General features: G+C 42.8%; 2 protein-coding genes across 3 annotated transcripts; one reads left to right on the top strand and one right to left on the bottom strand.

The window, feature by feature from the left end:
• Positions 1-3,342: 3,342 nt before the first annotated feature.
• On the bottom strand, positions 3,343-12,888 carry Derl2 (derlin 2). The gene is made up of 7 exons (XM_075991832.1): positions 12,735-12,888; positions 11,883-11,948; positions 9,768-9,841; positions 8,722-8,815; positions 7,837-8,032; positions 7,523-7,613; positions 3,343-3,847 (listed from the first exon to the last, which is right to left on the bottom strand). The coding sequence occupies exons 1-7, from the start codon at positions 12,825-12,827 to the stop codon at positions 3,742-3,744; spliced, it is 720 nt and encodes a 239-aa protein (XP_075847947.1). The 5' UTR covers positions 12,828-12,888; the 3' UTR covers positions 3,343-3,741.
• Positions 12,889-13,209: 321 nt separating this feature from the next.
• On the top strand, positions 13,210-20,162 carry Mis12 (MIS12 kinetochore complex component). 2 transcript variants are annotated; one of them, XM_075991833.1, is made up of 2 exons: positions 13,210-13,317; positions 19,361-20,162. In XM_075991833.1, exon 2 carries the CDS (start codon positions 19,395-19,397, stop codon positions 20,013-20,015), a length of 621 nt encoding a protein of 206 aa, XP_075847948.1. In that variant the 5' UTR covers positions 13,210-13,317; positions 19,361-19,394; the 3' UTR covers positions 20,016-20,162. The 2 variants fall into 2 exon arrangements, with proteins under 2 accessions (XP_075847948.1, XP_075847949.1); XM_075991834.1 differs by lacking the exon at positions 13,210-13,317 and adding an exon at positions 13,669-13,807.
• The last annotated feature ends 4,484 nt before the right edge of the window (positions 20,163-24,646 follow it).

The following is a 24,646-nucleotide window of genomic DNA, read 5'->3' as shown; positions in this document are numbered from 1 at the left end:
TTCCTTCTACCCGTCAGGCAACTCTCACCTGTAACTCTGGCTCCCAAAGGCACCCGACCTGATGTGCATAGAGTCTACACACACACACACACACACACACACACACACACACACACACACACGCGCGCGCGCGCGCTCCCCTTCTCTAGAAGCACCCACTAATCACAGGCAACAGTTATGATGCAAGCCATTCTTTTTTAAGAAAAGCAAAACAAAAATTTGTTATGGTTTTAAAATATTGGCTGTTTTTTTTTTTTAATGAAGGCAAAATGTAACTTTTCTATAAGGAACTCGTCCCTAGTAACCCACTTACTCAGTAGCCTCAATGATAAAATAATCAGAGTTGAAAACTTTAAATATTTATTACATAAACCATGTTGTCCACATGTCCTTCAGTGACAGTCTGAAATCTGCTGCCCCTCCAAACAAGTCTCCTGTGGTGCAGTGGCTTTTATATAAAGAAGCTAACACACTAAGCTTTCATATCAAGAAGCTACCACACTAAGTATTCAAAAGAATATCCTGACCCTTCTTCTAGAAGACGATCCTTCAGACACATTCCATTCTTATCTGAGGTGGTGAAGTCTGTACACCTGACTCCCTGTTCTGACTGGGACTATACCAGCTCATGGTCACCTTGGCTTGCGTGGCCATTAAACCATTGCCTTGATCATGTTTATCTTTGCTCCATACTGTTTTCAAAACAATCTTAAATTTCAGCAACTAGGTACAAGTTCGCATACATACATATTAATCCTTTCATAATTAAAAATACAAGATAATAGTTTGCTGATAAATGAACAAAGTATTTATTCAGCACCCATGTGCCAAGCACAGTGCTAGGCACTGTGGTCGATACAAAAATTAAGACATAGTCCCTGCCCTTAAGGAGCTTACATTCTCATGAAGGAAACAAAACTAACATGTAGCAGCTAAGAACAGTACAAGACAATGTATGGTTTGGTATAAGAATTTTAATACAGATTTGAAGCTTCATAGGGATTTAAAGAAGACAATGAAATAGACCTTCGTACTAAGATTTGAGTGTTAGGGTCTTCAAGGACTGAAGAACTTAAATTGAGGTCCCTGCTAGGTGGAAGTGGGAGCAAGCTTCAGAGGAAGACAGATATGCATTTGATAAGGGCCAAGAATTGACTGCAGACTTCTGAGTAGAGCCGCTTAACCATAAAAGCAAGGTTCAAGAGCTTTAATGAAAACTCAAAACAGTAAGTAGCTTAGTCATCCTAAAGAGAACGAAGGGCAGGATATTGGCTAACCCAACTAGAAGTCACCTGGCAAAGGAAAACAGTGGCAGAAGGCATGACAATTCTAGGAAGCATGTACACAACATGCCAATAGCTCCAATGTTTCCTAATCCCCAGAGGACCCCAGAGACAGTGCTATGGTTCCATTTCAAGATCCAGGACGTGGACGTTTTGCCTCACACAAGTACAAAAGAAATATAAAAGACAGGAAGACGTAGAAGAATGACAGAAAAAGAAGTAGAAGAAGCAAGTAAAAATTCATAGTGAAAAAAGCACACCAAAGTATATAAAATGTATCTCCTAGGGAGATGCAACTGGCATGTCCATTCACTTTTAAATGAACATATATCGTGTTTCTATAACAACAGAACAAAACTCCCTATGCTTTAGGCGTGCTTTTCAGTTATTTCTCGTACAATCCAGAAGACGTCTCAAACTATATTCATATACGCTTAAGTGTTCACAGAATCCCATAATCCAATCTCACTTTTCTGTTGACTCACATTACAAAAAGGAAGTGTGTTTTGGAAGAACCAGAATCAAGAGGTTTGCTGGAAAATGAGGGCTTTTCCTGGTGCCCAGGTAAGCTCAAGGGATCCTATCAGACTACACAGGGTCAGGGACACAAATGTGGGACTGGCCAAACTAAGAGGCCAAATGACTGAAACTGGCATTTTCAGGGCACAGTGTGGAGCACAGCATGGCATTTTGCCAATAGGAATTGACCTCCTAAAAACCAGAAACTGCAAGTTTGAGGCCATTCTGGTCTACAGAGCGAGTTCCAACGACAGCCAGGGCTGTTACATAGAGAAACCCTGCCTCTAAAAACCAAAAAACCAAACCAAAACAAAAAGCAACCAGAGACTGCTTTAGACTATGCATCCAAAATGCATTTCCTGCTTTACCCAGCCATTAATATGTACAGGTATCTCTATTTAAAATCAACAGCAGGGAAAGAGATTTTAGAATTAAAACTTTACCACAAAAATTCCACTAATTAGCTAAATCCAAAATTAATTCAGGGACAATAAATAAAACCTAAAGAAACTCATTTCTGGCTCAAAAGCAAGCAATAATAATAAAAATAAATTTCTAAAAGTTACGGATAAAGCTTTCTTGAACAGAAACAATGATTAAACTTAAGAATCCCATGAGGATCATATAATCTAAGACTGTCATTAAACTTAAAAGACTTTTAAACAAGAGAAAAGCAGTCCCGTTAACACACGTTTCATGAAATCCTTTTCAGGTATTTACTGGCAACATGTAAGATGTACTTATTTCATTCCTTACATATATTCCACTTAGTCGTTAAAATACTTTCTGCTTTCAAGACAACCTGAAGCTTCACCTCGACTGTCTACTCTGGTTTATTTAACCCTATGCCAACCTCTGAGAAAGAACTCATTCTAGAAAGCAACTCAGCCAAAATAGGACGATCTAGTCTGGGGAGCCCTTGCCTATCTGAGGTTTATGAAGACTGTCTGAGATCGTCTTTCTGGGTTCTGATAAAGCAGCATGAATGTAAAACAAGATGTGCTATCTTTGACAGGCATTCACTCAAATACCCTCATTTCTACCTGACCGGGAAGGTGACCCAGGCACTTGGCTCTGCTCTGGAAAGGTTTTGAGCTTTTCTTGAAAGAAATGACAAGAGGAACACATTCCCAATGGCTTCCCATTCATATTCCTGTACTATGACAAAGGGTAGCCTAATCTGGGTGTTTCTTAGTGGAGAAATTCCAAGCTACAAGAGATGTCACAGTTGCTTTGTGTTTGCAGCTGACTTTCCTACAGATTCCTCCGGTACAAGAAATCACCCTCCTTTCTCTCTCCTCCTGTGGTCTAACTTGAAGCTTTGTGGTTTTCAGACGGAGAACTATCTTAATGAAAGAAACCAATCTTCCTCCTACTGAGGCTACAACTCTGACCTAGTCCGATGTACATAACAGCTGTTTATTTCCAATCTTGAAATCCAGTCGAAAGCCGTGGAGACACGAGAAACTGCTGTGTTCAGACCTATGCAGGAGAGCTAGAACACATTACCATGATTTAAAAGATCACACGAAAGCTTAGATACAGTGTGAGAGAGATGGAATTCAGTTTTATTTTGTCCTCTCTGAAACTTCCATTTACACCACGGTCTTGTCTATCAAAGAAGAGGAGGAGGAAACGCCCTGTCTCATGCCACAGAGCTCAAGTACCCATGTACTTGTCAGAGGTGGCAGGGTATCTGTTTCTCCAGTTTTTTGGCTCCAAGAGATTATACTTTTAGTACCAGCATAGTGAGGGACCCTGGCAACTGCTGGAAATGTCTTCTGCGTTAGTCAGTGTACCATTCCGTAAAGTGCTTCTGGAGTTAAAAATCTGTCAAGCTGTCAAAAGTGTCCACACTTTTGCAACAAGGGATAAAAGAATCCCAATGGACATTTCACTGAGTCCTTCTCAGATGGGTCTCATAATTGGCACAGCTGCTTTACCCTCCAAGGCGCTGGCCCTCACCCCAGGCGAAGCCTCCTGGCCGCTCTTCAGGTAGTGGGTTGTAATTGGGATCCTCATCTGGTGTATCAAAAATAGTCCTCCTGAAACACACAGAGACCATTCAGTGCCAGAGCCATTTTAGACTGGAAGTACCAGAAAGCAGTTCATTCCTGAGGGCTTCCACAAACAGTGCCATCTCTGCCTGCCAACTAAAGAGGCTCCACAATTATCTAACATTTATATTAACTTACCTCCTTTACTAACTTACTACAGAAGCAATAAATGCCGATGAGGTATCTCGAAGAGTCAAATCCACAGGCACAAAAAGAAAGGTGGTTATTGGGTGATAGAAAAAGAAATTAATCAATGGGCAGGCCAGGCGGTGGTGGCGCACGCCTTTAATCCCAGCACTTGCGAGGCAGAGGCAGGTGGATCTCTGTGAGTTCAAGGCCAGCCTGGTCTACAAGAGCTAGTTCCAGGACAGGAACCAAAAGCTGTGGAGAAACCCTGTCTAGAAAATCCAAAATAAAAATAAATAAATTAAAAAAAAAATCAATGGGCAGTTTTAGGATTACAACATAAAAGCATCCTAAGGATAGTCGCCATAGCAGTATGACACAAATGCACTTAACACCACTATACTGCTCACTTAAAAATGGCTAACATGGTGAACTTCATGTTGGGGTGAATCAATTTAGTTATAACTAATGTCAATGTCTATTAATAAGGGAGTAACATAATTATGTTAAATATGAATCACAGAATGTCATGTAGTCACTAAATTCTGTAGGGCACTTATAATGGAAAAGTAATCATAATCAGCCCCCCTCCCCAATTCCCCACTGCAGACAGGGCTTCTGTTTGTATAGCCCTGGATGTCTTGGAACTAGTTCTGCAGACCAGGCTGGTCTTGAACTCCTGGAGAGCCTCCTGCCTCTTCCTCCTAAGTGCTCAGGAATTAAAGGCATGTGCCACTACACCCTGCTAGGAAACTTAATTATTACATATTAGGTTTAAAAATGACATTTTAGCTGGGGTGAGTGGGGTGTGGAGGGGTCATAACACGCCTTTACTCCCAGCAGGGGTAGGCAGATCTCCATGAGGTCAAGGTCTACAAAGCGAGTTGCAGGACAGCCAGGGCAACACAGAGAAACCTTCTGTCTCAAAAAACCTAACCAAACAAAAACAAAACAAAACAAAAAGACATTTTAAGAAAGTCTACAGATAGGGGCTGTAGCGATGGCTCAGTAGTTAAGAGCACTTACTGCTTTGGTAGAGGACACAGGTTTGGTTCCCAGCACCCATATCCGAGAGTTTATAACCACCTGTAACTCCAGATCCAGGGGACACAATGTCCCTGGCACCGGAAGGCACATATACACTCGTGCACACAGTGCACATAAAATGTAGGCTCACAGCCTCGTAAACACATTTATAAATTAAATCTTTAAAAGAAATTAAAAATATATAGCTATTTCAAAATAAGCATATTCAGTTACTCAATCCCAAGTGTTCAGCCTAAATACATCTACATACAAATAACACTACATGGACTAAATGGCAAATAGATTTTGTATATGTCTGAATAATAATAATAATAATGCTATGAATTGGATAGGGAGTAGGGATACACAGGAGTTGAAAGGGCAAGAGGAAGAAGTGGAAAGATGTAGATACAGTAATCATGTAGGAAATTATCAAAAAAAAGTATGAAAGATGCAAGACTACCTCTTAAAAGTCAGTCAAGAAACTGCTATATAAAAGTAGAACCATGGAAGATTTTACCTCCTGTGGTGGTTGGGACAGGTATGGCCCCCAAAGATTCATGTATTTGAATGCTTGGCTCATAGGGAGTGGCACTATTAGGCCTTGGAGGAAGAGTGTCACCATGGGGTTAGGCTTGGGGGGGGTCTCCTATGCTCAAGCTACACCCAAGGTGACAGACCACGTCTTGTTGCCTGTGAGTTGAGAGGTAGAACTCTCAGCTTCTTCTCCAGTGCCATGTCTGCCTGCACGCCACCATGTCCCGCCACACTGATAATGGAGTAAACCTCTAAAACCTTAAGCCAGCCCCAGTGAAATGTTTTCCTTTATCAGAGTTGCTGTGAGCCAGGTGGCTGTGGCACAGGCCTTTAATCTTAGCACTTGTGAGGCAGAGGCAGGAGTTTGAGGCCAAGTCTGATCTACAGAGTAAGTTCCAGGACAACCAGGGCTGCTACACAGAGAAACCCTGTCTCAAACAAACAAACGGAAAAAAAGAGTTGCTGTGCTCATTGTGTCTCTTCACAGCAACAGAAACCCTAATTAAGACACTCACTTCTGGTTTTTTCGTTGTTGTTGTTAATTAAAAACTTCCTCTTGATATGGATACTTGCTATGTTACCAAGGCTGACATCAAACTTTGAATTTTTCTGCCTCAGCCTTCAGAGAGGATGGGATGACAGGCATATACTAGCATACCTTGCTAGTTCACTCTTCTTCTCTGTCTTATTTACTTTCCTTCTATTTTAAAAGTTTATTTTCTTACGTGTTTTATATATGTAGGTATTTTGCTGGCATGTACATTTGCACACCTAAGGAGGGCACCAGATCCATAGGACCATAGCTATGGATGGTTCTGAGCCACCATGTAGGTTCTGGGAATTGAACTCAGGACCTTTGGAAAAGCAACTCTTAACTCCTCAGTCATCTCTCCAGTCCCTTATTTTCATTTTTATGTCTGTGGGTATTTTGCCTGCATGTACATCTATCATGTGCTTGCAGTGCCTGCAAAGACCAGAAGATGGCGCTGGATCCCATTGAAGTGGAGTTATAAACAGTTGTTAGCAGCTCTCTGGGTGCTGGGTTCAACCTGGGTCATCTAAAAGAACAGCCAGTGCTGTTAATCATTCTTTTTTGTTTAACTACTCTATAACAGAATTTTTATCAAACCTTTTTGCTGAATCAAGATCCTTGTTTGTTTTTTGAGACAGGGTTTCTTTGTGTAGACCACCACTAACCAGTGAGTGCCCCCTTTAAATGTAATTGTTGCCAAGGACACAAAATTCTAGAGCAGAAACAGGTCTTATAAATCAAACTCTAGCTCAAGAAACTTCAGCATAAAAACAAAAAGAAGTGCTTCAAATCACACTGCTTGGTGGTGGGAGAGCTAGTCTGGCCTTAGGTCAAAGCTGTTTCTGTTCGATTTCCCTGTGTATCTCCACCACCTGCTCTACCCGTCAGAACGCCATCAGAAATGTGCTCTGAATGGTGTGGCTCATTTCACTGTTCATTCTCTCAACTTGGACTGCAGCTTTCATAAAACCAGCAGGCAAGCCAGGCAGTGGTGGCACATACCTTTAGTCCCAGCACTCAAGAAGCAGAGACAGGCAGCTCTACAATAGCTAGCTAGTTCCAGGACAGCCAGGGCTGTTACACAGAAAAACCCTGTCTTGAAAAACCAAAAATCAAACAAACAAACAAAACCCCAACAACAGCAACAAAAATAATAATAAGGAAAAATAGAATGAAATAAAACCAGCAGGCTCCTCTCTGGGACACAGTTTTAGTGGTCACTCAAAAGCGTAATTACAAAGTCACCACAATGTCAAAAGCCCAGTAAGCACAACCCTGGCCTGCTCTGCTTCTGGTCAATCCAAAAGTCCCCCGTTGTGGCCATGTTGCTCAATCTGCAAACACTGATATGAACCACATGCATCAGGAACTAAGGGAGCCCAAAATGAACCACGATCATAATCTGTCTGCATGGAACGTGAAACATGGTATTAAATACTCACAAAATAGATGGTGTTTTCAGAATTCTTATTCCACCAGGCTGATTGGGAAATATATCTTCCAAGAAAAAATATATGTGCCCAACTGCGATACCTATAATCAACCAGAAATAAAGGACAAAAAGGAAGATCAAAATTTCAATTTGAAGTTCCCTACCAACATACGCCTTACTTAAGATAAATGTAATTATTGAAGATCTATGAACTAATATTATCTTTCAGATTAAACAATCTTGCAATAGCTATATACATAGACTAAACAGAATAAACATGAAAGACAGTGACAAAATAAAAAAAAGTAGTGAGAAGACGCTTACCCAAAAGGTCCACAATAATTGAGTTCCCCAACAACAAGGAAAACCCCATGAGCACCCACGGCAGAAAGGGGGCCTGGAAGTTTAGAAGCCCAAAGAAGTTCATGCGGACATACGGGTTCCTTCGGCTCCACACGTAGACCAGCATTATTGTGAAGGCCTGGCCTAAAAAAACTAAGCTCACAAACAAACCAAAAAGCTAGCAAGTGGAATTAAGGAAAATATTCAACATGAAAGCAGGCTAGGGAAGGCTAAGGAAGAGAACTAGAGATTGCCCTTGCACTTAAATTTGAAAAGCTAAGTACTGGTGATTCCTAAACTACAAGAGGAAATGCCTGAAATTAATTATCCAAGGTAACCAGGCAAAAACTGGTTTGGGCTAAATCATCCAGATCATAGCTACTGCAGACTAAACTGCTTTTGTAATGCTCTGGCCTTTTTGAAAACATGAATCCCTGTGTCAGTAAGTACAGTGAAGATCATTCCCCACCGACACCTTCACAGGTGGAACAAAGCTTTGGCACACAGCATGGAGTCTGTACACGCAATAAAACCCCTTTCTTTTTAAAAATATTGTATCAGTTTTGACAGTGACTTTAATACAACATGTCTTACCAACTTAGTGAAAGTGAAGTCACCCACCGACAGTGATGTAACTGAGATCCTTCAAGATAACCCACCTGGGTTAAAAGTTCTTGCTCAGCAGAGCCTCCTGTCCAACCTCTAGGCTTGGAAACTGTCAAAGAGGGCTGTGAAATAAATGGTAGCACCCTGGTTTTTTATCTGCTTGTTCAGAGTAGCAAGTGAATCATGAAAGACAGATGAGAAGATTGAGGAATAGACAGTCTGGTCTTTAAGATTTTCCCGTATTCTATTTGTGAAGGATACAGTCATTAAAAATCCACCAAAAAGGAACATAAATACAAAGTCTGCTGTCCGACCTCGGAAAGAGCCTTCTTCTAGCATTCGACAGTAACGATATCTTAAGTTCAAGTTAAGAAAATATTAAGACACACACATAAGAAGAAGTTAAAATGTAAAAAACCACGGAAACATACTTAGGCTTCATACTACACAGCCAAGCTGCATTTTTCTCTAAGAATGTTCACGTAGCAATCTGGTTTCATTTTTTTCCCATCAAGCATTTTCGGCAACAAGAGAACTAGCACCGTATTTTACAAAGGCTGTCCCTGGCTGGGGAGCTGATTCAAATGCTGCAAGAGCATTCTACCTCTTCCAATGTCTAGTTTCGTCTTTCCCAACTTCAACTACACGTGACTTTGCCCCTTCCTTGGTTTGCCAATTCTGAAGAAACCCCTGCCAAGAAGCCTTGTGTGGTAACTACTTCTCCAGGCCAGGCAGGCTAAGCATTTCTATACTCTAGTCCATAAAAACATATGGGAAAACCTTTTATTAGAAACTTATGAGTCTCCTGCGATGAGCTAGAGTGATGGGTGCAGAGGAATACCGAGCAGCACACCCAATCACCACCTTCGACTACCGCGGCTCTTCCTTTCTTTCAACGAGCCTAAATATGTCGAGCCCAGCAGACATTTTGGCACTCACTTTTTTTTTTTTAAGCCTTGCAGTCATGGTCCCCACTTTCAGAAACACATTGTAAAAACCCTGGGGAAAATTCTGTTGAGTTACCAATGCTCCAGGCTGTGAAATGATACTGTGCCCTGATGCTGACATTAGTTTACAAATATAATACGATAAGTCACAGCCTAAGGACACTAATCTTTAACAGTTGGAACCTCCTGTGTAAACAAGGAGTTACAAAGAGTTTCAAAACACTATGATCTAGTTACAAACTACAGACCCAGAAGTCATAACTAAAATGTTATCAAAAATAAACAAGAGCAACAGTTTCAACTTACAATATATACTAAGCGAACCTAAAGTTTTGATGTTGATTCCACTTAAAAGGATACAGAAAAATCATGTTAAACAAAAAATTGAATCCAACTGGACCAAAAAATAAGAAATTGGTGATTAGCCTCCATATCTGCAAGGGGGTGGGGCAAGAGAAAGACACATTAAGTAAAATACATAACCAGGAAACATTTCTAGTTAGATTAAAAACGACATTCGACAACTCTGAGGCTCCAAAGTCCTAGGTGGGACCCATCCAAATACAACACCCAATATGATTCTGGATTTGTTTTGTGTGTGATGCTTCTACTTGAAAGACTAGAAGATATTAACTGGACTGTAAAATTTATATGGATGATAGGATAGAAATTCAAAATCACAATTACCTTTTATAAAACAACACAAAAAGCCCACACTATGTGGCTAAGCAAATTATGGAAGCGGTCTAAATAAAAAACTTCAGGGATCTAGCCATCCTGATGGAAAAATTCTAAGACAGTTAGTCAGGTTCTGGTTTGAAGTCAACTTCCTACAAAAGTTAATGCTCCAAGAGTCAGGAAGAGATAGAAGAGGAGTCTCACCTAAGCAACCGACAATTACTCATGAACTTTACAGAATTACTATCGTATGTGACTTCAGTAATCTTGGGAGATAGACAAGCTAATGTGATCGTCCTCTCGTCACAGATAAGGAAGCTTAAGACTTATGGCTTGTTGAAGGGCAAGCAGCTAGTGGAGACTATTGACGGCGAATCTAGAACCTCCTAATTCCGAACTTAACGTAACTGAACCATGGCAGGGTGGTGGTGGCTCAGGCCTTTAATCACAGCCTTTAATCAGCAGAGAAGGCAGATCTCTGTGAGTTCAAGGCCAGCCTGGTATAGAGAGCAAGTTCCAGGACAGCCAGGGCTACACAGAGAAACCCGTACCAAACCAAACCAACAAACAAAAACCCCAAGTAAGGGTGAGAGATGTTCTAGCACAAAAGGTAATATATCTAAAGGCCCACAAAAGGTAATATATCTAAAGACACACAAAAGGTAATACATCTAAAGGCACACAAAAGCTGCGTCTTGAAAGGCAAGCTAAAGTGCAACAGGTACAAAGGCAGTGGAATCCATTTGGGACAGAAACAGCAGGAACAAAGCGGAACTACAGCCGCGGAGATCTAGCCTTCACCTAGTGTGTGAATGACCATCCTGGCATGATAACACATTCCTCTTTAGCATTTTAATCACGGGAAAAAGACTTCTTCAAATTGTACTCTAATAAGCCAACATGCTGTTTTAGAGAATGTTCTTTCAGACTTGTGTTAATATGATTTGACTTCAGGAAGACAGATCGCAGTGTTAAAACTCTACCAGAACTGTGTATATGAGCTGCACCAAAAGGAGTAACAACAGGGAACGGACAAAAGACGATCTTGTGAGATTCCCTGGGCAGCTAGCTTGGTCAGTTTTATTCCCAAATCACATCATCACTATTATCATTGATTGTTGTTACTATTGCTTATGTTTTGAGACAATTCCTTGATGTGTAGTTCAAACTGACCTCGGCTTCCTGACTGCTGGGATTATGGTCACATTAAATCTTTTTTTGTTTGTTTGTTTGTTTGTTTTTTTTTTCGAGACAGGGTTTCTCTGCGGCTTTGGAGCCTGTCCTGAACTAGCTCTTGTAGACCAGGCTGGTCTCGAACTCACAGAGATCCTCCTGCCTCTGCCTCCCGAGTGCTGGGATTAAAGGCGTGCGCCACCATCGCCTGGCGGTCACATTAATTCTTAAACTAGTTGTAGTCAAATACAGAAACTAAAAATAGAAGATGAATTCCAAATTCCCACCCTTAGCAATTTTCTTAAGACAGGGTCTCCCTAGCTAGCCCAAACTAACTCAGAACTCGCCAACCTCCTGCCTGCTTGCGCCTAGTTCCACCCTTGGCAATTCTAATTTGTATATGATGCATGGCTCGCAAATACCTAGCAGCTCTTAAATGATTTTGGAGCCCAACCAGGCTGCAGAATTCCTTCCTTACATCTCTATAAGACTTAATTATAATCAGAGCTTCCCCTACTGGATTATTTTTTGAGCCTGTATCTGACAGGATTTATTATTTACTAAACAATAAAGAAAAAAAAACGATAGTAGAATCTTTAACCACAGTAGCCATAGACCACTTACTTGAAAATGTTTAAAAATTAGTTCAGGATTGAAGTATAACTGAAAAGGTGTGATCAATTCCAACTGCTGAAATGGAAAAAGAGCTTCTTAAATCAGATCAACCATAAAACAAAATTTCAGCATTAACAACAAAGGATCAGTAGCTCTAATAATTTCTGTGGTCACTTGGAGTTAATTTAATCTGTCTTGCTTGTGACCGCTGGTATGGGAGTCTTTAGAATTCGCACAACCGTTTTTGTATCCTCAATACACAATGTAAGTTTTATGTTGCAATATTTGAGGATGCTATAAGGCAGGCAGGTGGGGATATTTTAGAGACAAGACCACAGCATCGTTTTACAAATCTGTATGTCGCGTGGTCACCACCTGAACCATCTGGGTGAGACAACTCTGAATAAGAGACCCGAGGGCCCACTACCATTAGGACTAGAGTACAGTGGCCAATTCTTATATCCACCGGCCGTCTTCTGAAAGATGTTTCCAGACAATTCGAGATTTTTATTCTTAATATATATTAAGTCTGTGAACCTAGCGGGCCTTGCTCCCACTAGTCACCTGGTCATAGCTAGAGCTGGGGCACATTTCTGGGTGGGCGGCTCCCACAGCTCTGACTCGCTACAGGTCTGGATTTCATCTCACGGAAACCGACCGTCCCCTCATGGAGGAGCACTTCCTTTTCAGGTCACGGGCTTGGCACCCTTGGGACTATCCCGAACCCTAGAGTCAGCTCCGGATGTCTCCACCCACCCCTGGGACCAAACCCTCTGGGCTTCTCTGCGGCCCAAACCCGTTTTCTGAAAACCCAGTCACAGCTAGCCTGGAAACAGAGGACGGAGCGCCAGAGCTGCTCACCACGGCCGCGGTGGTGAGGACGCAGGCGGTAGTGTAGGCGCGGCTGACCGGCGGGATCTGCAGGTACTCCAGCCGGAGGCTCTGGTACGCCATCTTCCCCACCGCGCCTGCCCCCCTTCCCCTTCCGCCAGGATGCCAGGCGGCGGGGCGGACTCAAAGCCGGCCTTCAGCCTTGACATCATTGTCCAATCAGCGCCGCGCACTCGGCCGGCCACCAATCGCTGGTGCCCCGGGGGCCGCGCATCCACCAATCACGAGTTGCGTCTCTGCGTCGGCCCATCCTCACTTCTCCGCCTACCAACGAAGAGCGAAAGTACCAGATCCTTCCGCCAATCCCCGCCGGCCACAGCTAGCTTTCCCTCCTGGTCCCCGTCCCTTTCCAATCCGAGGGCCTCCTTTTCGGCCCCACGGCCAGCCAATCAGGAGGGCGATCCGTCCCGCCTTTACGTTCGTTTGCCGAGGCGCGATTCAGTCGCTTGTTCGGAGCTGGTGCCGCCGCTTCCCTCCGGTAACTCCGTGTGGTTTGAAGGACGTGGCGGGAAGCCGGCGTGTGGCGGACTCCATCACCTCCGGGATCGCTTCGGTAGGGCCTGTGTGCTGTCTGAGGAGGAGCGGGAAGGAAGGGCGGGACTGGAGGGGCGGCGTCGTTTTAGGGGCGCCGGAGCGTCCTGCAGGGTACCTCTGACCCCAGGCCGGCGGGGCCGGGAGCCTTGGAGGTCCCGGCGTGCAACGCGGCCTCGGGGGTGGGACGGGAGCTGCGGGAAGCGCCTGCCTCTCTGCGGTTTCTAGGCCTTTTGTGGTGGTCGTGAGCTCCGATCTACTCGTCGAGATCGGGTGGGCGCTTCCCTTGTTTAACTTCAGCAGCAGGAACTCTATCAGAGAAGAGATGGTAGATGAGTTAATAACACTGAAGGAACGCGAAGGAGGTTGTGGCTGGTTCTTCAGGGAGGCGTTTTCCAGCTGGTATTCGATGAATCTGCGTTCATTGCGTGCCTACTTGAAGGGGGAAAAAAAAAAACTATAATTCGGTTGTGTTGGGGCAAAGACTATCCTGATCGTGTCAGAAGTATTCGGTAAGTTAAAAGAAGCACTAAAAAATTGTGGGGGGAAAAGTGTGACTGTCAAGCCTGTTAGGAACCAAGTAAAAGGTTGGAGAGAGTGGCATTTAGAAGTAATAAAAGGCTGAACGCAGTGGCACCTGCCCGTGACTCCGAGCCTCGCTGAAGGCTGAAGCGAGAGGATTTGTTAAGTGCTAGGCCAGCGTGGGCAGCATAGAGGAGACGGGGGTGAACTGGAACTTTGGATTTAGGAACTTGGTTAGAATTGGTGTGTGTGTGTGTGTGTGTGTGTGTGTGTGTACGTAACGTACTATACACACATATATATACATATACAGACTTATGCATATATCATGACACATCAGTTCAGGATTGTTGAGAACTTTGAAGCAAAGTTAGAATGCAAACTTGGAAAATTATAGTGCCAGTTGTTGGTAATTTGACCCATCATTTGGGTAATTTGTAACAGACATCCGTCCTACTTGGGTTATGAAAATATTGTAATCTTCTAGAAAAGGCATCCCAATATAAACGACAGAAGTGGAAGTAGTTTCAGTGTCCAAATAGTATGTGAGGACAGATGGCTTTAATTTTTCAAAGATAGTATGGAGCTGGGAATGCAGCAGTAGAGTGCACACCTAGCTTGTAAAAGGTCCCAGACATAATGCTTAGCGCCACAGTTAGGAAAAACAAGCTTATGACTACCAACTTGGCAAAAGTTAAGAGTGCCAAATAAATGTTTTTGGCAGAGAAAAGAAGTTCTGGTCTACTCCATGTGAGTATAAGCCAGCCTTGATGTTCTGAGAATGTTTTGGCAGTATTTAGTGACATATATGCAAATATCTGTCAAATTCCTAAGAAGGTATCAGCAGAAGATCTCGATATCATCTCCCCACCCCCGCCATGTAACTTGATTGAATAAAACTAAAATAATTACTAGCAAATCTGTTAGGTAATTGCTCATCCGTTATCAATTCACATCATCTGTTCTCTTGGAAGATGAATTAATAGCTCCAAACCTCCTAGCAATTTAAATGAAAATTAAGAACTGTTTTTGGAGACCCTATTTTGGAATACCAAGGATGTTTGTCTTTCCATGTTAATGCTACAGATTCAAAACCAGTTCTCTAAGCCATCAGGATCATAAAGAATATTCTGTAATTTGAGAATTAACTTAAACAAGGACAGAGGCTGCTAAAATGTTTTATCCTATGGTGGGGTAACTAAATACCTATGTCTGTTCCCCACTTCAGCATGGTAGAGCAGTGAGGAATGGTTTCATCTCTTCAGGTTAGAGCAAGGGCATGGCCACATAATATGCTTGCTCCATCACGTCAGAGTGAAGGCATGGCCACATAATACAATACATTCGCTCCAGCACGTCAGAGCGAGGGCATGGCCACATAATACACTCGCTCCATCACGTCAGAGCGAGGGCATGGCCACATAATACACTCGCTCCATCACGTCAGAGCGAGGGCATGGCCACATAATACACTCGCTCCATCACGTCAGAGCGAGGGCATGGCCACATAATACACTCGCTCCATCACGTCAGAGCGAGGGCATGGCCACATAATACACTCGCTCCATCACGTCAGAGCGAGGGCATGGCCACATAATACACTCGCTCCATCACGTCAGAGCATGGGCATGGCCACATAATACACTTGCTCCACTCCACTTAAAAAAAAAATGTAGGCAGGCCATGGTGACTACATTTCCTAGCACTTGGGAGGCCGAGGGAGGCAGATCTCCTAGTTCTAGGCGAGCCTGGTCTACAGAGTGAGTTCCAGGACAGCCAGGGCTACACAGAGAAACCCTGTAAATCATAATCTTGAGTAACTGTTATCTTACAATGCAGTTTTCTAAAAGCAGTTATTGTGAGAGTATAGTCATAGCTCAACAGGAAAGACCCCCATGCTTCTTCCAGAAGATCTGAGTTTGCATCCAAGTGCCCATGTTCAGTGGCTCACAGCTGCCTATAACTCTGGCTCCAGCCAGTCTGATACCCTCCCCTGGCATCCAAGGGCTCCTGTTTGTGTGTGGCATATGCACATGTAAGCATACAGAGACACGTAAATAGTAAGATTAAATCTTTTAAAAGTTATGTACAAAACTGAAAGAACTTAAGGGTTAGGTGACCCAGTGACTGAAGGGGAAAGTGGTAAACAAAATTAAAAAGAGGTCTGAGGAGGGACCTGCCAAATAAGAATTAAAAGAACAATGGTGAATTAAAGTTTGTCCCAGTAATAATAATGCAGGCTATTCTGACTTTAAGGTCATTCTATATGATGCGTTTCTGACTTTGTTCCCAATGTTATCTCTTAAATGTATCTTTGATTTATAGATCTGTGCAGTTGGCACTAAAGGATCATGGACAGTTGTATCAAAACGGTGAACAAATAGAGTGACTTAGAAATAGTTAAAGCAGATGATCACTGATCTTAGACTGTGGAGACAGATTCTACTATTACTGTTACTATTCGAATGAAAGTTCTTGAAAGGTATCCTTAGGTGGTTTGAAGGTAGAAAAGTGAATTGTCAGAAAGAATACTCTGTCTTGATATGGACTGTCATTAATCTTATTGTGTCTTGCCACAGTGTTTAAGCTCAACTCCACCTGCACAATTTTGTATTGTAGTGTCATGGACTAAATCAGAGCCTCACATTAATCCATTTCAGTGTCATAGTTTGACTTCTACTTGGTTCCTCGTTACCTTTTTTCATAATGTATTTTGTTTATTTACATATTTTACCTGCGTGTGTCTGTTTGTGTCTGTGTGTATGCACCCTGTGTGTTACCTGTGTGGCCTGGTTACCACAGTGGCCAGAAGACGGCATTGAATTCCCTAGAACTGGAGTTACAGGTTGTATGAGTCATCATGTGGGTGCTGGGAACTGAACCTGGTAGTGCTCTTAACCACTGAGCCATTTCTCCATCCCCAACTATCTTGTTTGTTGTTGCTTAATGATTTTATTTTTTGAAATGTATGTGTATGAGTTTTGCTTCCGTGTGTGTGTGTGTGTGTGTGTGTGTGTGTGTGTGTGTGTGTGTGTACCGTGTGTGTGTGTCTGGTCCCCCAAAGAGGTTAGAACTGGACATTCCCTGGAACTGGAATTACAGATGGTTATGAGCCACCATGTGGGTATTGGAAACTGAACCCAGGTCTTCTGCAAGAATAAGTGCTCTTAACCATTGAGCTATCTCTCCAGTCCTGTTCCTCACTATCTTAAAACATTTTTAAAATTAATTTATTTTTATTTTATGTGTTTTGAGTGTTTGCCTGCATGTATGTATGCTGCATTGTGTGCAGTACCTGAGGATGTCAGATCTGGAACTGGAATTATTAGGAGCTAGCTTTTATATGGGTTCTGGGCCCTTTGCAAGAGCAGCAGGTACGCTTAATAGCTGAGCCATCTCTGAGCCATCTCTGACAGCCCTGCTCCTCATCTTGATGTGTGCTCAAAGCTCTGACAGGTTTCTTGATTATCTGGTTGGTGGGGAAGGATTCTCTTGTTTTACACCGTGTATCGGTTCCCCACTACCACTGTCACAGAATAGATCTAAGGGGATTGGGTTTACTTCTCATGCATAATCATTGAATTTGGTGACACCCTTTTCTTTCTCCATTTTAGAACAGCAACTTCTTAGTAAACTGGGTGGGGATGAATGTGGGTTATGGGCTGAGAGGGACAATAGATGCGTAGTTGAAACTTTGGAAGCACTTTTTGTTTGTTTTTGTTTTTCAAGGCAGGGTCTCTGTGTAAATCAGGCTGGCCTTGAACTCACAGAGATCCCCCCCCCCACCTCCTGAGTACTGGGATTAAAGGTGTGGTTCTGGACAGTTTACCTGAGATGTGTGTGTGGTAGAACTGCTAAACTGCTAAACTGCTATGGTCATGATCAGTCAAGTAAATGAGTGCAGTAACATGAAGTGATTAGGCCATTACAATGTAAACGTGTATATGAGACTGGATTTGTAGGAGCTGGAGAGGTAGCTCCATAGTTAAGAGGGCCTGAGTTGGGTTCCCAGCAAGTTGTATTTCCAGCACGCTATCTATAACTCCAGCTCTAGGGAACCAACACCTTCTGGTTTTTGTAGATATCTTCATGTATATGTACATACACATAAAAAGTGAGTTCTAGGCCAGCCGGAGCTACCTGTCTAAAAACAGCACTACAGATCTAAGAGTATAATCCTGGCGTTCTGTTCCTTGGGAAGCTAAGGTAGAAAAGTTAAAAAATCTGGGGCCAGCAACAGTGAGGCCCCATCTCAACAAAAACAAAACTCTAATAGGAACATAATCTGTGAGAAATGTTCAGGAAGTAAAAATCTTCCAGGATAGAGATACTCTATGAACTGACACTACAAAAACAAATTCTATTTATATAGCCATATAGTTATCACCACTGTATTTTAAACTATTACATATATAAATTTTCAAGATTGATGGCAACCTGTCTTCTCATAAAATAAATTCATATGGTAGTTGAATTAGCAGTTTTTAGATTACATTAAGTGCCCTTATCTGAGAAAGGAGTAAAACTTCTCTTATTTCCATAACAAGCATATAGTTACTAGTAGGACAAAAATGCCAAGGTTAAGTTCTCAATGCCAAGGTTAGGTTCCACGGTTCCAAGGTTAAGGAAATGGGATGGCAGGTTTTTGGATGCTTACACTGAAAAAGAGAATGCCTCTCTGATCCTTGAAACAAGTCAGGATAAAGGCTTGGTCATTTAGTTGGATTTTTCTCAGATGGCTAGGGTGGAAGACAATGAGGTAATTAAAATGATAGAACCCGGCTGGGTGGTGGTAGCAGTGCACACCTATAATCCCAGCACTTGGGGGGCAGAGGCAGGCGGATCTCAGTGAGTTTGAGTCCAGCCAGGAGAAATCCTGTCTCGAAAAACCAAACCAAATATAAATAAATAAAGGATAGAACATGGAACCTAAAATGAATGGGTAAAGAAGTTAAGTGAATGGACTGGGAGCTGTTTAAGGTATAATGTGACTGACAATCAGACTAGCACAGGGCTTGGTTAAGATGGAGCTCGGTTAGTAGAGTGCTTATCTGGGCCCTGGTTCTAACCCCATCTCCACATAGAAAGTTGGGCTTATTGGTAGAGGCAGAAGGATCAGAAGTTCAAGATCATCCTCAGCTACATGAGACCCTGTCACAAATGAAAGAGTTTGAGCCAAGCTGTGGGCTGCACAATAAGAGATTGTCTCAAAATGTGGGGGCATAATGAAGCTCAAAAAAAAACCAAGTCTCAAGGGAATGAGGTACTCTGTAAATTGCTCATGATAACAGAATTGAGAAGGTTGGGCTTGTATCTAAGTCTTAAGCAATAACTGAGGGAAACGAACAATAAAGAATATAGGAAAGAGGCAGAGAGAGGCAAGGGCTTCTGTCTTTCTGCGGGACAATTAAGGAACATCAGGTATCAAAGGCACACAAATGCCTTAGTTTTTAATTTGCTTCCTTTGTTTGCTTGCTTATCAATAACAAGATTTATTATTTTCCTCTGGTTTGTCCTAATGAAATTTCTTTTTATATTTGCAGGCTTTCACAGTTGAGGGTAGCAAAATAAAGCAGGATGTCCGTGGATCCGATGGCCTATGAGGCCCAGTTCTTTGGCTTCACACCACAGACTTGCCTGCTGAGGATCTACTTAGCATTTCAAGACCACCTGTTTGAAGTGATGCAGGCTGTTGAACAGGTTATCCTAAAGAAGCTGGAGGATGTCCCAAACTCGGAGATTAGCCCTGTCCAAGTTCGTGAATGCACAGAGAAGTTTCTTTGCTTCATGAAAGGACGTTTTGACAACCTTTTTGGCAAAATGGAGCAGCTGATTTTGCAGACGGTTTTGCGGATTCCCCCAAACATCCTGCTTCCTGAAGATAAATGTCAGGAGACACATCCTTTTAGTGAAGAAAAATTCCAGCTTCTCAGAAAGGAAATCGAAGAGTTACAGGAGAAGTATAAGGTTGAATTATGCACTGAGCAGGCCCTTCTTGCAGAATTAGAGGAGCAAAAAATTGTTAAAGCCAGACTCAAAGAGACGTTGACTTTCTTTGATGAGCTTGAAAACATTGGCAGAGATCACGGAACTAGTAACTTTAGGGAGAGTTTGGTGTCCCTGGTCCAGAACTGTAGAAAATTCCAGAACATTAGAGACAAGGTCGAAAAACAAAGCAAAAGACTGGAAACACGATAATTTCTCAGTAGTGAAAAGAGAGAACACGTAAATGAACAGCTTACCTTTGATTACTCTTCTGTTTAAGGTCTGTTTCCCAGGTTCCTCAAAGCAGATTGGCAGATCTTCTGGAACTGCAGGATCCAATTCAGACAGTTTTGTTCATCTGCTTTCTCCCTTCTGGAATTTGGGTTGACCACCCTTGTATCTGATGACGCCTTTAGTTCTTCTTTTGGGGTTGTACCCATTCAACTTTAGGGGTACTCTAGTATGATTTCAGGAGGGAGTGGAATCCTGTGTAAATCAGGCCTGTATATTCATTCATTGAATGTTGGAGCGCAATCATGAGCTACACCAGGGACTAATAAAGCAGAAAAGCTGGACTGAGGGCATAGCTCAGTGGTAGAGTATGCGCAGCATGTGGTGTCTCAGGGTTTAACATGCCGCACAGGAGAGAAGCAAAAGGAGGAGGGGGAAGAACAAAGGGAAACAGGGCAGCAGAGAAAGACTGGCAGGGCTGGTGATGAGTCAGTGGGTAGAAGTACTTGTTCAAGCCTGGTGACCGGAGTTGGATCCCCAGAACCCATGTAGAGGTAGAAAGACTTGACTCCACAAAATTGTACTCTGATTTCCAAGGGTACACTGTTGCATGTGGAACCCCCCATACCCCACATTGTGTGTGCATACACACATACAGACATAATAATAATTTTTTAAGACACGAACAAGACCTCTGTGTATGTTTGAGTGTGTGCATTAAAAAACTGAATCCTAGCTGGTTGTCGTGCACATTGTTGATCCCAGCACTTGGGAGGCAGAGGCAGGTGGATCTTTTGGGAGTTCAGCCTGGCCTATAGAAAAATTACAGAACAGCTAGGGCTACATAGACTGGTCTCAGAAAACAAAACAATAAAACCAGATCTGATTTGTGACACTTAATATTGGTGAAGTAGACTTTATTGGGGACTCTTGGATTAGATGTAGGGACCATTGCATTGAGGGAGAGGTTAGATTCTGAGTATAACAAGGAAAAGATGGGGATGCACAGATAAGGGACAGAATGAACTTGTAGGGACAAAAGGTTATCACTGGATGGAAAATTACTAAAGGGATGAGTGTTAGGGTTTGAATGTGGCCCACAAAATTCATGTGTTAAAACTCTGACTTCCTATGACAATGTTGAAGTTGAATGTTTATACTTTGATTAATGCCTGGAGTTGGGGAGTTTTTAGGGACTAGGTTTCCAATAAAAACATGAGTTCAGGAGAATAAAAAAAAAAAAAGATACGTCTATCACCTATTTTAGCTAAGCATCATCCAATGCATTTTCTTCATGTCCCTCATTGTCAGTATTATTTTATTTAGAATTCTGATAGAATCTTAAATATCCAATCTACTAGTGATTGTATAAGAACAATCCTAAAGCTAGCTTAAGAATTTTCATGATTGTGCCTATCTATAACATTTCATTTGTCCAGCATTTTTCTGTTTATGAAAACTTGGATTGCTTTATTACAAACATCTTTTGTATCTTGTCCTTGACATAGCTTTTTTTTATATGAGTACTTTATTTTACATGAATTTTGCTATGAGACTTCCTATGGCATGTTAGGGCTTTCTGTACCTATGATATTGTTCTGCTCTCATACTTGAAAAATTATGGAATGCACATAACTCTCAACATTTTATCTTTTTTTGAATATTTAAAAAATACTTAATTGTCAAACAAAACAAAACAAAACATGAGTTCAGGCCACTCATTCTGGTGTGATCTCACCCTATAATGCCTCCACCATGGGAAGAGACAGCAAGAAGGCATTTTTCTTAATTTGAACTTTGTAATCTATACCTGTAATAAATAAATAAATAAATGCATACTTTTCTTGAAATATTTACATGTTGCAGCTTAATATGTAGGAAGAGATTCTTTTTTTTTCTCTTTTTTCCCTTATTTTTTTACCTCCTCACACTTCCTTCCCACTCCGCAGACACCCTCCTCCCTCCAGTTGTAAGAGAGGGCAAGGTACCCTGCCCTGTGGGAAGTTCAAGGCCCTCCCCCCTACATCTAGACTTAGGAAGATATGCATCCAAATAGAATAGGATCCCCAAAAGCCAGTACATGCAGTAGAGACAAGTCCCAGTGCCATTATCAATGGCTTCTCAGTCAGCCCCCATTGTCAGCCACATTCAGAGAGTCTTGTTTGATCACATGCTCGTTCAGACCCAGTCCAGCTGGCTTTGGTGAGCTCCCATTAGATTAGGCACACTATCTCAGTGGGTGGACCAACCCTTCGTGGTCCTGATTTCCTTGGTCATCTCCCTCCTGCTCTTCAAGTGGACCTTGGGAGCTCAGTCCAGTGCTCCGATGTGGGTCTCTGTCTCTATCTCCATCCATCGCCAGACAAAGGTTCTATGGTGATATTTGAGATATTCATAGTGTGACTATGGGACAAAGCCAGTTCAGGCACCCTCTCCTCTGCTGCCCAAGGACTTAGCTGGGGACATTCCCGTGGACTCCTGGGAACCCCTCCAGAGCCAACACCAAAATGGCTCCCTCAAGATATCTCCTTCCCTGCTCCCATATCCGTCCTTCCTCCATCTCAACCTTCCCACTCCCCCAAGCTCTCCCCAATCCTTCCCTTCTCTCTTTCCCCTCTCCCATTCCCCCCACCACATCCCCACCCCTCTTCTATTTCTTTTTTTAAAAAATATTAATTTATTATGTATACAATATTCTGTCTGTGTGTATGCCTGCAGGCCAGAAGAGGGCACCAGACCCCATTACAGATGGTTGTGAGCCACCATGTGGTTGCTGGGAATTGAACTCAGGACCTTTGGAAGAGCAGGCAATGCTCTTAACTTCTGAGCCATCTCTCCAACCCCCCTCTTCTATTTTTTTTTAAGATTTATTTATTGGTTATAAACAGGATGTTTTCCTGCACACCAGAAGAGGGCATCAGATCTCATTACAGATGGTTGTGAGCCACCATGTGGTTGCCGGGAATTGAACTCAGGACCTCTGGAAAAGCAGCCAGTGCTCTTAACCTCTGAGCCATCTCTCTAGCCCCCCCTCTTCTATTTCTTTAAAGTAGATTTTCACTTCCTCTTTAAAGGTCTCCATCATTTTCATAAGATTACGTTTAAAGTCTTTTTTTTTTTTCTATTTCTGGGTTAGAGTGAGTCTTATTGCTGCTCACTGGATTCTGGTGCTACCATGTTGCTTTACAGGATGTTGGAGGAATTCTTGCATTGGCTCCTACCCATCTCTTCCTTCAAATGAGGACAGCAGAGTCTTGGCATCTTGGTCCAATCTTTGCTGTGGTTGACTGTGTACTTGAGAGTTTTCTTGGTCTGCCCTCTCTTAGGTCCCCTCAGCACTGTAGCAGGCTCTCAGAGCCCCTCTGCCCTGGAGCAGGCTGTGTTGGAGCATCCAAGGCCGGCTTGGGGGCAGGGTGGAATGGGGTAAAGAAAGCCAGCAGCAGGGAACACACCCCGCTGGATGGCCAGAAAAGCTCAGGGAATTGGAGGGAGCCTGGATTCATTCCCCCCTCCCCGGGGGGGCTGTCCCAGAGTGGCACTTCAGGCTGTCTGGCCCTGTGGCCACTTACTCACCTCTCCCAGGAAGAGATTCTATATCAGCACTGGCTTATTAGGGAGGCAGAGGCGGACAGATCACTATGAGTTTGAGGACAGCCTGGTCTACAGAGTGAGTTCTAGGACAGCCAGGGCTACACAGAGTAAACCCTGTCTCAAAAAGCCAAAAAGGAAATACAGGCCAAACATTGGCACTCAATAGAAGCAGAAAGTTCAAAGGAAATGAGCAGATGTAGGGAACACGGCCTATACGATAGTATTGGAGCACGGGAAGGAAAGTAATTGAGGCTTGGGTCTGGGCAGACTTGAGGACGGCAATGATGAGTGCATGTTAAAGGCTGACGTAACCAACAGGGAGACTGGGACAATAGGACATTCAGAAGTAAGGGACAATATAGGTTATTTTTGCTGTATTGGGCATTATACCTAGGGTTTATAACATTGAAATTATTCCAGATGGTTTACGTGTTTGAGGTTTTTTTTTTTCCCCTCCTGAGACAGAGTTTCTCTTTAGCTTTGGAGCTTGTCCTGGAACTCACTCTGTAGACCAGGCTGGCCTCGAACTCACAGCGATCTGCTTGTCTCTGCCTCCCAAGTGCTGAGATTAAAAGCATGTGCCACCCCTGCCTGGCATATTTGAGATCTTTAAATTTTATTTATATCCCTGTATATGCCGTATGTTTGGTGCATATGAAGGCCAAAGAGGGCATCAGACCCTTTGGAGTTGGGGTTAAGGGGTGATGGTGAGCTGACCAACACAGGTGTTGGGAATTTGACTCCAGTCCTCTGGAAGAGCAACAAGCATTCTTTTGTTATTTGGTTGGTTGGTTTGGTTTGGAGTCATGGGATGAAAAGTTTTATTCTTCTTATATTTCAAGGTAAGTCTGTTACTAAGAGAAGTCAGGGCAGGCACTCAAGCCTGTAGGCAGAAACTAAAGTGGAGACCCCCTGACGGATGCTACTTGTTCTATGACTTGCTCAGCCTGTTTTAATTTTATTATTAAAATATAGTTACATAATTTCCTCCTTCCTTTTACTCCCTTCAACCCTTTCCATGC

Source organism: Microtus pennsylvanicus, chromosome 11 (assembly GCF_037038515.1).
Source record: "Microtus pennsylvanicus isolate mMicPen1 chromosome 11, mMicPen1.hap1, whole genome shotgun sequence".
NCBI lineage: Eukaryota > Metazoa > Chordata > Mammalia > Rodentia > Cricetidae > Microtus > Microtus pennsylvanicus.
Note: the sequence above shows the minus strand (reverse complement) of the source record. Positions and strands in the feature narration are given on the sequence as shown.